Source organism: Neopsephotus bourkii, unplaced genomic scaffold (genome assembly GCF_033783945.1).
Source record: "Neopsephotus bourkii isolate Nb327-2 ecotype Australia unplaced genomic scaffold, CSIRO-AGI_Nbou_v1 NB_1250, whole genome shotgun sequence".
NCBI lineage: Eukaryota > Metazoa > Chordata > Aves > Psittaciformes > Psittacidae > Neopsephotus > Neopsephotus bourkii.
In genome coordinates, this window is record NW_026901735.1 from 2,259,873 (window position 1) to 2,274,363 (window position 14,491).

The 14,491-nt window shown below is 45.4% G+C and overlaps 1 protein-coding gene across 5 annotated transcripts in view; it reads left to right on the forward strand.

Moving 5' to 3' along the window:
* PAK5 (p21 (RAC1) activated kinase 5) overlaps nt 1-14,491 on the forward strand; it is a 174,462-nt gene that overhangs the window by 127,323 nt on the left and 32,648 nt on the right. For all 5 annotated transcript variants that reach the window (XM_061364804.1, XM_061364808.1, XM_061364806.1 and 2 more), the window contains one exon: nt 7,462-7,676. In XM_061364804.1, coding sequence (XP_061220788.1) covers nt 7,462-7,676 — 215 coding nt within the window. The remainder of the gene's footprint in view (nt 1-7,461; nt 7,677-14,491) is intronic.

Sequence of the window (14,491 nt, forward strand, 5' to 3'; positions counted from 1 at the left end):
TCCGGATTTGTAGATCCTTTTTGTTGCTGCTAGAGTCAATGTTTAAAGTCATCATCTTGATTCATTAGTAAGGTATGCCAGAACGTTATCTAAGGGTTTATTTTGTCATTGCCAAGTTGAAATGCTCCAATCACAATGGGTAAAGGCAGAAGGCTAAGCAGGGATCATGGGAAATGGGGTCTCCAGTTAGATGAATCAACCTGGTATTCCCCTTGAAGAAGGAGTTTGTCCATTCATATGATGAAGCAGTATCCTTCTACAAGGTCTGAAACTACCTTGTATCTAAAGTAGTAATGAGGTGTCAAGACCAGTAAATGAGTTAATAAATACAGGGCATGACCACAGGACCCACCTACTTGCAGTTTGAGTGTGCTCTGTAGGCAGCTGCCCCTAGTTCCATTCATCTCCATCCTGTACATCCAGAAAGATCCTCTGGGAATTAGGGAATTATTGAGGAGTATCTTATGTGGGAAGTCAAACAGGATTATCTCCTCTGTTCCAGAATCACATTGGTGTGTCAGGCTTACCTGAAACCAGTGAGGTTTGAAAGAGCCTTTCCATTAACTTTATGGAAATGGCTTTTCATTTAGTCTGCTCTGCTTTTCTCAGTATTGCTTCTTGATTCATTTCCTGGAAAACAGAGTAGTGTTCCCTGTATTTTCTGTTAGAAATAGAAAAATAGAGGTAAGTTCTTTTTAAAATGTATGCCTGCAATCAAGACATGGGGGTTTTTGTCTTTGCAAAGGAAACTCATGCTCTGATTGCAGCCAGCAGCAAATGGTCCCCACCGAGAAGCTTAGAACCATCCTTTAAGCGAACAAAAAGGAGATACAAAACTATTGTTGCTATTCCATAAATAAATAAAGAAGCATTTTCCTCCCTTTTATAGCTATGGAGATACACAGATATATGTTGGTCTCCCTCCATTTGGCTCAGCAGCAGGGACTTACACCAGCGTGAGCTGAAGAAGAACCAGCGTCATTTTTACGTCTCACACCCTATTTCTTTGCAATTTATGCTGCTGTCAGTCCCTACCAGACATGTGCTTTCTCCTGGAGATGGAGTATCAGCCCAGCTCCCATTTATCTGGAGCACTGGCTACGCAGGCTGCCTCGACACGTTAATTCAATTTGTGCTTCTCAATTCATACTCTTTCATTTGCGATCAAATATCAGGAAAGGTTACAATTAATCAGAGCACGGGAACAGAAGCTGGCGAAGCTAATGATGTATTGCTGTGCGTTGCTGGCTCTGGAGGGGAGTAATTGAGGTCCTTGTGCTGCAGAAAACTGTTATTAGTAAGTAAAAATTATCAAAGGAAAGCACCCTGCACCCATCTCCCATTCTGCACTCTGAGTTTTCTTTAAAGTTCTTAAAAATGAAGCAGTTTATTGGCACTCCTGGCTGTAACCGGTTGTTTTGGCTGGGTGGTGGGACTGGGGGTTTGCAGATGATACTCCATGTGCATGAAGGCAGTTTTTAGATGCTAATAGCATGCCATCCCTGCGGGAAAAGGGCTCTGCTGCTGGTTTGCTCAGCAGAGAAACCACAGGGAATCCCTGCAGAAAGAAATACAGGCTGGTGGACTTAACACAGTGTGCGCCTCCTAATTGAAAATGAACTAATTGCTGGTTGTTTCAAAAGCAAACATGTTGCTGGGCTGAGGCAGACAATGAACTCCGAGTTCTCCCTAGGGAATATCCATAGCCCAGCTACGTGCTCGAGCAGCAGCAAGGTGTGCATACGAAATACTTTCAGGCTTCCCAGGATTATGCGGCTGCTGGACGCAGATGATCTCCTCGAGTTAATGGGACACAACATCTGGCTGCTGGAATTCTGTAATTAAAAAAATAGGGCTTATGTAGATATGCTAAACAATCATTAAAAGGCAGGTTTTCAGTTAAAAACACCCATCTCACTGTTATTCTAGTTACAAACTTTATATAGTGATTGAATGTTTTTATGTATGGCTGAATTATCACCATGCTTTGCTCAGTGTTAGTCTGTGGGTTCATCTGAGATGGCAAGTTGAAGTGTTGTTGTCAGTGCTTAGTGGATGCATTTGGGACTTTGGCAGGTTTCGAGATTGCAGCCAAAATAAGCCTTTCCAACTTTCCTAGTTGGAAATCTAAATTCCTCATAAACTAAAATAGCTACTGGGAGGGGAAGAAAAAAGTGGCTCTGACTTTCTCTTTGGGAGCAGAGTCTGGCACTAAGGCAGAGTTGAATAGGCTTCTCTTTTATTTGCCGGCTTGACTCGATTGCTCTTATTTAGGATATGATAAAATATACAGAATACAACTAATCTTAGGATTGAAGGCATCATTTTTCCCTTTTATTCCAGCTGCTACCCTCTTGCTCCAGGATGGGGCTGTAGGATGCTTCTTACTGGAAAGATACCTTCGTTTGTGGCTGGGACACAGCATGATGGCAATGCAGTAGCTGGCAGAGTGGATTTACTTTGCTGGTCCGTGTCCCACACCTTGCACAGGCAATGTCTTGGACACAGGGAATTACCTCTGCATGTGGGGACCTGATCTGTCATTGAAAGTCATGTGTGAAATTTGGACCAGTGTGGGAGTCCACGGCTCTGTGCATAGGAAGGAGTGAAATGAAAGGGAGCCGAGTCTGGGATAGATCTAACAGGCAAGGTGTGCTGATTAGCATGTAATTCAGTTTGTTAGGCACTACAGTAAACAGCATTAAATGCAAAATGCAGTGATTGCTCCTAAGAGCACCCTTTCAGCATTGCCTCTTTCCTGCAGCAGGGGATGGAGCTGTGTTAGAGCTGTTCAGCAGGCACCAGCAGAGCTGGCGGTGCTGCTTTCTTGGGCAGAAGCTGGAATAGCACCAATATCACCATTATAAAAAGGTTTTGAGTATCTGTATCTGCAGAGCATGGCTCACACATTTCTCCAGCTATCCCTACTCCTTTCACATTCCCCAACGGCACAGCTGGGACCAGCACTGCTGTGGGTTGTGCAGCTAACGTCAGCCAGAGAGGTGGTGAGACACTCTGATTTTCCCCACCAGTATCGGGTTTTCTTCCAGTAAACTTCCATATTTTTCCTCCATAATGGCTTTGGTAAAGCAAGTCCCTTGTGCCACGGTTGGACTGTGGGTTGGAGGAGCCCCTTAGCATCACAACCCTGAGCTGAAAACAGACTTATCTCCTGGCTCTCCCACTCAACAGCAGACTTGCTTTGGTCTCATTCTGTTGCATTTATTAAACTTTTTGCTGTAACTGAAGGGCTTCCCCCTTCAAACCCCTGTTTGCAAACAGAAGGATTGTGCTGCATCATTTCAGTGTAAGAGTTGGTAAAGTTTTTCTATAGAAAAACCCCATTGAAGCCTTGTAATGCGGAGTCCTGGTTTTGATTCCCCTTGAAGCTAGCTCAAGCCCACTGGCATCAACAGTCGCTGTAGTTAGAACAGGCTCTCCCAGCCTCCTTGTGTTGACTGTCACCTTGTACCACATATGTGGTGTTGAAGTGGGCCAGAGCATTCATTGGCAAAGCACTTGCACAGGACAGACATCCTGGTTGTGCTCATCCCCACAAAAATAGCAACACACCATGAGTAGGATACCTCTAATTTCCTCTCGTTCTGTGGGTATGAGCACAGGAGGTGCTGGAAGGAAGAAGGATGGCATTTGCTGAGAGATGTGGCACAACCAGCAGTACATTGGAGGCTGTCAGGAGGAATTAGTTAAGGATGAGTACTCTGGTGTGGGGAGGATGGGGTAAGGATGGCACACGGGCTTCCCTTTGCCTCTGCTCAGTACAGGCACTTGTCCTGTTGTCTGTAGGATGTTTTCCTAACTAATCCCATTATGAAATTAGGGTTTCTTAACAACTGTGAGAGGATTACTGGTTTTTGACAGAGAGTTGAATGGATAGGTGCCTGAATGAACGTTAAGTTCATAACGTTTTGTGCTCTTGATAGTAATCACATAACACTTTTGTTGCACACATGTTACCTGGCATCCTGGAAAGGTTCATCATTTTTCTTCAAAGCGCTTGAGTACCTCTTATTCCTGGAAGTACCTGATAAGCCTTAGAGAACTTCCTTGTTTATTCACTTGCCCAGGATGTTTTCTGCTTCCACACCTGGTTAAATGAGTAAATGCTTCATTTTTTGTATTGCAGCAATAAAGCTATGGCAGAATAAATCATCTCTCCTTTTTGGAGGCCTGAGGACTAAGCACACTAGTGGGGACTGAATCAGCTCTTACAAGCCAGGAGCAAGAGGTCCCCAAACCCATATCCTCACACAGCTAAGGAAAACAAGGAGCATCATTCCCTTTCTTTGGGGAAAGAAAATGAACTTTCCTTGCAATTGCTGTCTATATTAAAGTTATTTAGAGGGACCACGGTAAAGAGAGGTCAGCTTTGCTTTGCAGTGAAATGGAGAGACCTTGCTGGCTGATGGAGCAAGGCGACAGTGCACATCATTTGATATTGGTGCCCTTCAGAGCTGGTTAAGGCTCTGCTCCTTTTGGTAGGACCAAGCAGCTGTTTGCAGAGCTGATGGGGAGACAGCACGGCCCAGGAGGGCTCCTGCTCTGCTCCTGTGGGCCTAGGGCTGCTATTGCGAGGTTTCCCAGTCACCTTCCACAGCCCCACAGGAGATGCTCTCCAGCCACTGAGGTGCATAGCGTGTGTGCATTTGCCCCCCTCACTGTATGAGGTGCCAGTGTCCCTGTCTCTCCTGCTACAGCTTCATGGTCAATTTAAGCTGATCTAAGCATGAGCTGCAGTCAGAGGAGGGCAGGTCCCACTGCCCAGACCTCAGACACCATCCCAGTGCAAAAATGTGGCCTTGGCATCAGGTTTTAGACTGGAGTATTCTGAGAAAGTAAAGGTCTTGCTGGGCCAAATTTCACATTTGGTATTGAAACAAGAGTGTACAATGCATCAGAGCAGTTTAGAAACAGGAGTAATATCTTACTGAGTGAATTGTTGTATGTTTTTAAAAGGGAATACACAGTGTGCCAACTGATGTGCTTTTACTTACCTGATGTTGTCTGGGGCTCTGGAGGACTTCAAGCATCCAACACCTGCTTTAGGATGCAAGTCCAGTGGGAAACACTGTGAGTACTGGCATCGATCAGATGAAGAAGTACATGTCTGGAGCTGATGGTTTAAAATGTGACTCCGATAGTTCTCATAGATTCACATCCCACAGGGTGAATGAAATCAATCCAGTGCCACTGATCTGCAGCCGCCTGTGATTTGTGGAGCCCCATGGGTAAGCAGTGAATTCAGCAGAGTACTGACTGAACTGAGTGAACTGCTGGCTGCTTCTGTTTGAGCTTGAAAATAAATAGTCTTTGAACAGAGACCAATTGTGGTGGCTTTGGGTTGGGCTCAGCGTATCCAACATGCTGCCAACAAGGCAAATAAAAAGATCATGATGCTGGAAGTGGAAAAAGGGCCGCATACCCACGTGATGCTAAGAGGTTTCAGGTGGGGAAGGTGAGGAAGATACGCAAGTTAACAGAGACAGACTGTCAGAAGGGCAGGAGATTTGGAGGGAGTTCAGAGAAGGGGATAAAGCAGAGGGAGGTGTAGATGAGACCCGAGAAGAAAGGCCAGTGGGAGCAAGTCTGCTCCCTGTAAAGATGATATGCACAAGGGGACTTTCAAACAGCCAGCAGTTAATTCTCAATAATGGACTTGATCTTTAAATAAACCAGTAAAAGGGAATGAGGGTGGAATAAACACCTGAGTTATCATCCCACCTTCTGCAGCAGCAACACAACTGTATTTTCTCTCATGAGCTTCTCCTCTCCGCCTCCAGAATCATGAAGTCAGGGCAGCACTTGTAGAGCTGGGTCTCTGCTGTGATACAAGAGGTTTTACAGAGCTGCTGCCTCTTCACTCAGCTGCTGTTTCAGACAGATGCTGCTCAAGGCTTGTGAAGTCCTGCTTGAAATGGCCATGACATCAAGGTGGAGAACTGTCCTGAGACAGCAGGCAGGGGGCTTTTCCTGGACAGGATGGTATGCTGTTGCAAAGCAGCAGGACCTCTGTGTGGTTCCCTGGCACCAGGAATTTCTCTGTGCCTTATGCAGCAGGTTTCTGGAGTCCTTCAGAAAGTCAGTTCTGAATTTGCTTTAATATAATCATTAGGCTCCACTTGTTAAGGTCAGGACCACCAAACCTAAGGATTAATTCAGATTGTGAGTGTATTGGCTATTTCTAGTGCCAACAGAGTGAGCAAATACCTTTATCTCCTTCAGTTTGCCTCTGAAACCTCTCTTGCCTTGCCTATTAGCCTGTGCTCCCTGTGTGTCCTGCAAACCCTCCTGCTGCCTTCCTCAGGAGGTGGTAAAGCAGACTGGAGGAAGGCAAACAAACCCACTCTTGTCAGGAAATAACAGCTAAAGAGTTGACCACAACACTTACTTTGTGAGAGTAAGTGCTGTAATGATTAGCTTTACCAGGCAGCCAGTTCAACCCTGGTCTCTCCAGTGGTGCACAAGCTGCTCCCATTTCCTCCAACAGCCTCCGGTTCCTTGCTTGTACAGCTTTGGAGGGACTCCTCCACATTACCTGCACAAAGACCAAAGGAGCTGACCCTTCCTTCTGGACCTTGCAAGGATTAAGGCTGTTGCTATGATGAATCCTACCTGATTCTGCTGGTGGGGACCCAGCGAGCTGTACCCATCCAGGCATAAACCCAGGCACTTCAGGCATGGGGCTCTCACAGCAAATCATTTCTCTTCTGAAGAAGTCATGCCATGTAAATGTGATGATGATAGCAGCTGATACATGGTATTGTTTTGAAGCAGGACCCTTTATGAATGACGATAAAGGCCTTTTGACCAGGTTGGAATGAGATCTGAGCTCTCTGTCTGTCTGCATCTCTGAAATAGCACAGGAATAATCCCCCTTTCACTGCTGCTCGGTGAGATCTAGATACAAACATAGCGGGGCCAGGCTTTCATCTGTATGGGTTGCCCTTTCTCCCAGACCTGGTGTATAGATTTAAAATGGTAAGCTGGATGTGCATTTGCTCTTGTGGTGGGTCAGAGTGCACTCACCACTTACACCATGTGCTGTCCTCCAAGCAAAGCCATGCATTGCTGCTAGTACTGCTGTGAGCTTTCACAGAACACAACTTCGAGCATGAGTAGATAGCTCAGAGAGGAGTAGAAAGCAGGACCTGAGGCTTTTGGCTTTCTCTCCTTGGAACAGAGTCATTTCCGTGCTCCATAAGGTGTTTTGAGCATGTTTAGAGAATGGATTAATATCTCCGAATCTCAGATCCTGTGAGAGGAGGTCAGATATGTGCTTTCCTTGCATAGATCTCAAAGCCAGTATGTGTGGAGTTAAGTTCACGCGGGTATTTGGCTAATGACATCTACTAAAACTTTCTATGCAGTTGAGAATGGCTCCGGGTTGCAACAAAGCATAAAGATGTATTTTTCTTTCCTCTTTCCCTGTGACTTCTCCAGATCTTTCCACCATGTTCGGGAAGAAGAAGAAAAGGCTGGAGATTTCCGGGCCCTCCAACTTTGAGCACCGGGTTCACACTGGCTTCGACCACCGGGAGCAGAAGTTCACGGGACTACCTCAGCAGTGGCACAGCTTGCTGGCAGACACGGCCAACAGGCCAAAGCCTATGGTGGATCCCTCATGCATCACTCCCATCCAGCTCGCTCCTATGAAGGTATTGTGCAAAGTCACTTTTGAACTTCCTAACCTCCCTTTAATCGCATGTAACCTTAATGAAGCAACACAAATAGCGACTGTCCTGGGAGACAAGCATGGCTGGGGGGTGTGCAAGTACAGAAGAGCTGTAAAACCAAATATTTAATAGTAGAGCTGCAAGGAAAAGGAGTTATATATATATAGAACTTGAATGAATGTCCCAGAAGACTGTGAGTCACGGGTCTTGCAGGGCTTCATGCTGCTGGGCTGCAGAAGGAAAAGCCACAAGCCCTGGTGGAGGCCCAAAACGATGCAGCATAAAGCTCCTTGATAATTAATTTAGGAATGGTGCTTTAGGCAAAGGCAGTTTTGGAGCAAGGGAGAGAGGGAAAAGTACACCAAAGAAATGAAATTGCTTGTTCAGCTGGGCAAGGAGCTCAGGGAGGGATCTCATTGCCACCCGCTGCTGCCTGGAGCAGTGATGGTGCTGAGCTTCTCACCAGGCGGTAAAAGGAGGGGAAACAGATCTAGGTTGTGGCTTGGGAGGTTCAGGCTGGACAGCTGGGAAAGAGAACTGGGCTTGGAGGATAGAGCACTACTGGACAGGGCACCAGCGTGGCTCTGGGACCCCATCCTTAAAAGCTCAGGATTCCAGTAGACAGATTTGCCCCAATTTAGTGGTGTTTCTGGGATTGCACATCCTAACATCCCACTAAATCACACCTGTGTGATGGTGGTAGCCTACATCCCACTGTCGTGCAGCTGCGAAAGAAATCTAGGAGTTCATTTTCATGTGGGTTTTTCTGCAGCAATGGAAAATCACATAATCCTGAGAATGCAGACCCTGTACTTATATTTGATAGTGCTCTTTGCTAAATTTACATTTGTTACCCCTCCTGAAGGACACATCACTTCCTGATCAGGTCTGCTGGGTGTTGCTACAGGACAAAGGGATAAAACCAGTGTCTTGATTTTTCTCTATAATAAAATATCTTACTCTATAACAGAGGCCCACAGTAATGAGGAAAAAAGAAGTAGGCACACCTAGGGAGGAGAGTGACTTTGTTCCACAGCCCTTCTTAGCACCAGAAATATCCCTGGATGTCTTTTCTGCAGTTCTAGAGCCACAAATCCGTAAGCTTCAAAGGTTTTAAAACTTTCTCAGCACCATATAGGCAATACAACTCTGGGTCTCAGCCTACAAAATCACGTGTAGAGTCCCATTGAAGCACTACACACTGCAGGGTATGAAGGATCAAGCCCTAAATGAGTGATTGCCACATTTGGAAGTGGAGAAAACCACTCTCAGTTGTTTCCAAGAAATTATCAGTTCTTGCTTTTCTGTCTGTATATCAGAGGTTTACATACATCTGTATATCAAGGGTCTATATATGTGCGTATCCCAGGGATGCACTTCTGAACTAATATATCCTGTGCCAGGAAAGGGCTGGGACCAGGAGCCAGAATGCATCTCACACACTGAGCTTATTCTTCCAGTGTGGCCTTCAGCCATGGTGGTCCTTGATGCAGCTGTGCATCCTATGACATCTTCCCAGGGTGTGTGTGCTGGGGACAGGATTCCTGCAACCTGGTACCCATCTCAGCAGTGGCTACGTGGCTGAGCACAGATGAGCCCATCTGCAGAGGCACCAACAGGGAGGATGTTCTGCATAGATGGAAGGTGGGAATTGGAAGCAGATCACCCAAATTGCAGTTAATTGCATGCCACTGCTCCAAAGGTATAGTTAGGCAAGGAAATGGAGTTAAAACTGAAGGATTCAAGAAAATGTGCTTTCACCCTCCAGTTACTTTCCCTATCTGAGTCTCAATTATAGCCTATTGAAATGGGCCTCCATAATAGAAAAGGCAGGTTAGTTTTAATAGCAACTGAGAGGCCTTGACTGTCATCTGAGAACTTGATTTTAACTCCATTGCAGGATGCTGTTTTCCTGTATATTTAATAAGAATTGACATGCCTTGTTTTGATATAACTTATGGAGAGAAACTCAGTTGCAGCCCCTTCAAAACTGAGAACATCTAATGTCGCTAAACTAGTTCAGCACAATCATTCGATTTAGATGGAATTCTTTATGTGTGTTTTCAGCTTTTCTCTTTTCCACCCAGCAGCTGATAGTTTAATTAACCCACTTGTGAATGCACTGAGGTGGAGCAGAAGAAGATTTGTAATCTCATCCTGAGTCACAGTATTAAGGCAGGCTGAGGCATTTGGCCAGAGTTAGTTCGTGCTGTGGTTTCAGGTCCTGTAACTCCCCTGTTCTGCACTCCTGAGTTATCCTCTATTCAATTACTTCAGTATTGACTACCTGTGTGGTGTGAGGCAGCAGTGTTCCTGCTAATAGATGCTCCTCCGTGACTGAGAAGTAGCACAGATCATAGAGGTGGACTTTGAGAGCACGAATCTTGTTTTTGAGGCAGAACTGGTGTTTGGTTGCTTTGCGCTTCACCCAGAGCTGAAGCAGGGGAAGGGAAAGACTCTCTTCTGTAGCTTTTGCATCTTTTGTGGTAAGTGGTGTTTGTCTGTTTCTCAGTCTGCAAAGCAGATAGGAGCTGATGGTACATAGTGAATCCCCTTGGGTAAAACCAATAAATGGTAAGTATTCTCACTGCTCCATCTGTATTCAAATGCAGAAGCAGTTATGATGAAGAGGCAGTGCCCTTTCCTCCCCGATATCCTGGGGGAAGTCATTGCCGTGCCTCTGCATTCACTGGGATGAAAGGCTTGTAGTGCTTTTGCATGTGGTAGGTGGTGGCTTGTCATTGTAATACCAGCGTTTGAATCCAGGCTTGAGCTGACTGGACAAATCCATTCATTTCAAATACGAGCAGAGACAATAATGGGATTCCCCTGCTCAGTGTGGGTGACCCAGATACCAGCAGGCTATTGTGTATTTCAGATTCTAGCCCGAGTCAGTAAAACACAGCAGAAAACTTCATGAGAAATAGAAAGCAGCAGTGATATTCATAGGTTTGTGCTACGGAGGCAGGGAGGCTTGAAAAAAGGCTCATTTTCCACTGAAATAACTACAGGGAAAATGTGAACTGTGTCTTCCTGTACTTAAAACAGGCTTCATGAAGCCTGACATCCTGATAGCAGGCCTTTCAGTCCTCTTACTTTTAATACGCTGTAGTCATCCCATGTACCTGGAGCTCATGGTTTGTATGCTTGCCCTCTGCACACAGTATGCTTGGCCTGTCATCACTGTGACTCTATGCAGGAGCTTCAGTTTGTTGCCACCCTTTGATTTTTGGAAAGCTTCAGAATCAATAACTAAGCAAATGCATGGTCCTTAGGAAGCAAAGCTTCATGGTTTCTCCACTCTGCTCAACATATTAGGAAAGTAAACACCAGAACCCTTGCTTTGGGGACTTTTGCCAAAAGAGCTTAGCATTGGTTTTGTAAAGATGCTCCGCTAAGATGCTTAAATATCTGCTGCTGCCAGTGGGAGCAGGACTGCACTGAAGATGTGTTAAAATCCCTTTTCATGTTCCCAGTGCAGTGAGCAGCCGAGTGTCCTCACTCCTGCCAAGTTGCTGGAGGAAGAAATGCCATTTTCGTCTGTAAACACACTATGCTGGCGTTATTCTTCAGACGGGGGACACTGAGCATCTAGAGAGCTATGTCCAGCGATGCCAAGTGGCTAAAGACCTCAAAGCAAGGAGATTAAGATCCCTAGTCTGGGCTTGAGCACTCAGAGATGTCCAGCTGTCATTAGATAACCCCCCAGCTCTCTCATCCCATGTGGAATTGCACAGGTGAGATGCCTAACCAGGAAAAGGAGGGTTTAGAGATAAAGGCTTTGCCTGCTGCTTGGTGTAGATGGACAAGTGGTGGTTGTCCTGAACTCTCTTCCTCACCCTCCCAAATTATTACCTCTCCTTCTTGATAGCTTCTTCTTTTTACTGATTCTTCCATGGTACTCTGTCTTCCATGGACTGATTGTTCTCATGGTACAGTCCCACTCTGTAGGTGGGACTGTCTGATGTTGTTGCTTGAAGAAGGTTGGCTCCCATCCCATCCCACAGCATTGCTCTTTCTGGGACAGGACCTGGAAGACTGCTGACATCTCGTGGGCCTTCCTTGTAACCACATCATGAAAATTCATGATTAAGAACTCACGTTTCCTAATTACACGCTCTGCAGTCGCACGTTGGGCCTGGTGCACGCTCAGCAGGGAGAAGGTGGAGGGGGTGCCTACAGACAGAGCAAGAGACAACACACTAGCATGAGAAATCCTGAGTGGAAGGAAAATATTTTGCCAGCAAGCATGGTTGAGCAGTAGGGACTGAGGGATCTCAGGCTTTCATAGAATTAGCCACGTTGGATAAGGTCTTCAAGATCATCAAGTCCAACCCTTCCCCAGCACAGCCAAGGGCACCACTGACCCATGGCACTGAGGCCTCGTCTCCATGGTGTGTGAACACTTGCAGGGACGGTGACTGCAGCCCTGCCCTGGGCAGCCTGTTCCAATGCCTGAGCACCCTCTGGGGAAGGAATTATTCCTTATCTCCAGTCTAAACCTCCCCACACGCAGCTTGAGGTCGTTTCCTCTTGTCCTATCACTTGTTACTTGGGAGAGCAGACCATCCACCTCCTGGCTCCCTCCTCCTGTCAGGTAATTGTAGAGAGGGGGCAAAACTTGAACAGTGCTCTTAGCAGCATGACTGGACTTTGACTAGCCCTACTCTGAACAGGAGGTTGGACTGGATGACCTCCAGAGGTCCCTTCCAGCCTAAGTTCTTCTGTGATTATCTTCTCTGGGAGTGGTTATGGTCAGATTTGCAGTTATTTGTGAGAGTGGTGAGGCACTGGAACAGGCTGCCCAGAGAAGTGATAAATACCCCACTAAGGCAAGTGTTCATGACCAGGTTGGACAGAGCCTTGGGCAACATGGTCCTAGGGTGAGGTGTCCCTGCCCATGTCAGGGGGTTAGAACTGAATGATCTTAAGGTCCTTTCCAACCCTAACTATCCTGTGATTGTATGATTCTGTTCTGTAAGGCAGCTTCACTTTCAGTTGATTTTGATCACTGAACAGGAATGCGTTTGTTGCTACATAGAGCGAGAAGAAGCTACTTGGAACTTACTTAAGTAGTTTTTTTTCCAAAGGGATAATGCTTCACTTTTGAGAGCTGTTTGATTTACCAGGTTTTTACGTGACAATACTACTTCAGTTAATATCCGTACACCCTTGTACAGATACAATACAAATATGCCACCTAGTGTCCATGAATGCGTCTTACTGTGACTAACTCTGAGAAGAGCCAAGCTGCTGATGTTGTATAATCTTGCAGGAAATCTATCACTGTACAAGTAAGAAAATCAGCCACAGTATAAATAAATAGCAGAAGTAGACATCTTAGAAGTTTTGTATCACTTATATCAATAGGTTAATATGTTCTCATGCGTACTAGATTGTGCAGAGGGAACTTTTGGTGTTATTTCTTATTGATTTCACAAAATTACAGGTTTTTAAGTAAGTCCTTTAGAAGAATATTGGTTCTGCCTGTCAAGTTTAACAAGAGAGAAAATGCCTGAATAAGAGAATAGGAAGACAGTTTTCAGATTAGTAGCTTGTTTTATGGGAAGTGCAGTTTCACTGTAAGGAGTGTCAGTTAAAAGAGATGCATTTTGGAGATCAGAAATTGTCTGTATCAGGTTTTGCTATCAAAACACTGCCCCAGGAAGCAGCCCTTCTACAGCAGCTTCTCTTTTGGTACCATGACAGGAGCTACCAATGGACCGTGGGCCAGAGGACAGAAGTTAAGGGATAGGAGTGCTATTGCTCCACTAGTAGTAATTTCTCCTTTCCTTGCACCCTCCTCAGTCTTCTCCTTACCCATGTCACGTACATGCAGTGACATCAATACACCTTCATCTCTGTCAAAAGTACATTGAGTGGTGTATGGAGTTTTTTACTACAGGGTCAGATTGCCATCATAAAATGAAGCCAAGCCTGTCTGTGCTGAAGAAGCATTTGGACCATGCCCTTTAATAAAATGCTTCAACTCGGTCAGCCCTGAATTGCTCAGGCAGTTGGACTGCATGATCGCTGTATGTCCCTTGTAACTGAAATAGTCTATTCTGTTCTATTCTAAGGAAGCACCTCTTCCCATAGTGCTTTTAACTGATGCATTCTCAGCTCTTCTTTACAGTTTTGAGTTCCAGGCTTTCTGAACAGCGAAGTTCCTGATCAGCTTTCTAGCAGCAGCTCTTTCATTTTCATACCTTTGTGTTTCACAGTATTGAGGCACTTGATCCAGCCTGACTTGAAATTGTTTTCCTAGAGCCTCATTTAGAGAAGAAAAAACCAAGATCTTATCTTTTCAGCTTGACTCAAAACACAAAATAATCCTCAGTTTTTCAGTTCAACTAATGAACCAGAAAATCATCTATTCACATGATGTTTCTGACCAAGATTCTTGTTTGGAGGGTCTGTCTGCAGCTGAACTGTAGACACAGCATTCAAGCAGGACCTGGCCATCCTAGAGAAACACTGAACTTGCCAGTAAAAAAACCTCACCTAGCACACAGAATAAATACTGTAAGTGGCAAAAAAAAATGTTTTTCACATTCCATTTTATTTCTGTCCTTTAAATGTGCTCAGGTGACCCGGGGTAATGCCTGCAGAAATGTGGCTTTCAGAGGTCATCTCTCTTGATAGCACAGATAGCGCTGGGTACAGAATGATGCTCTGGTCCATGTTGGACTGTGTAGACAAGTTCAGCACTGAACTAAGGCTTTAAGTGCATCATTTTGCCCCACTGCCTTGGAGGGGTGATAATCTGTTACCTGCTGATCATGTCCCTCGTTTAA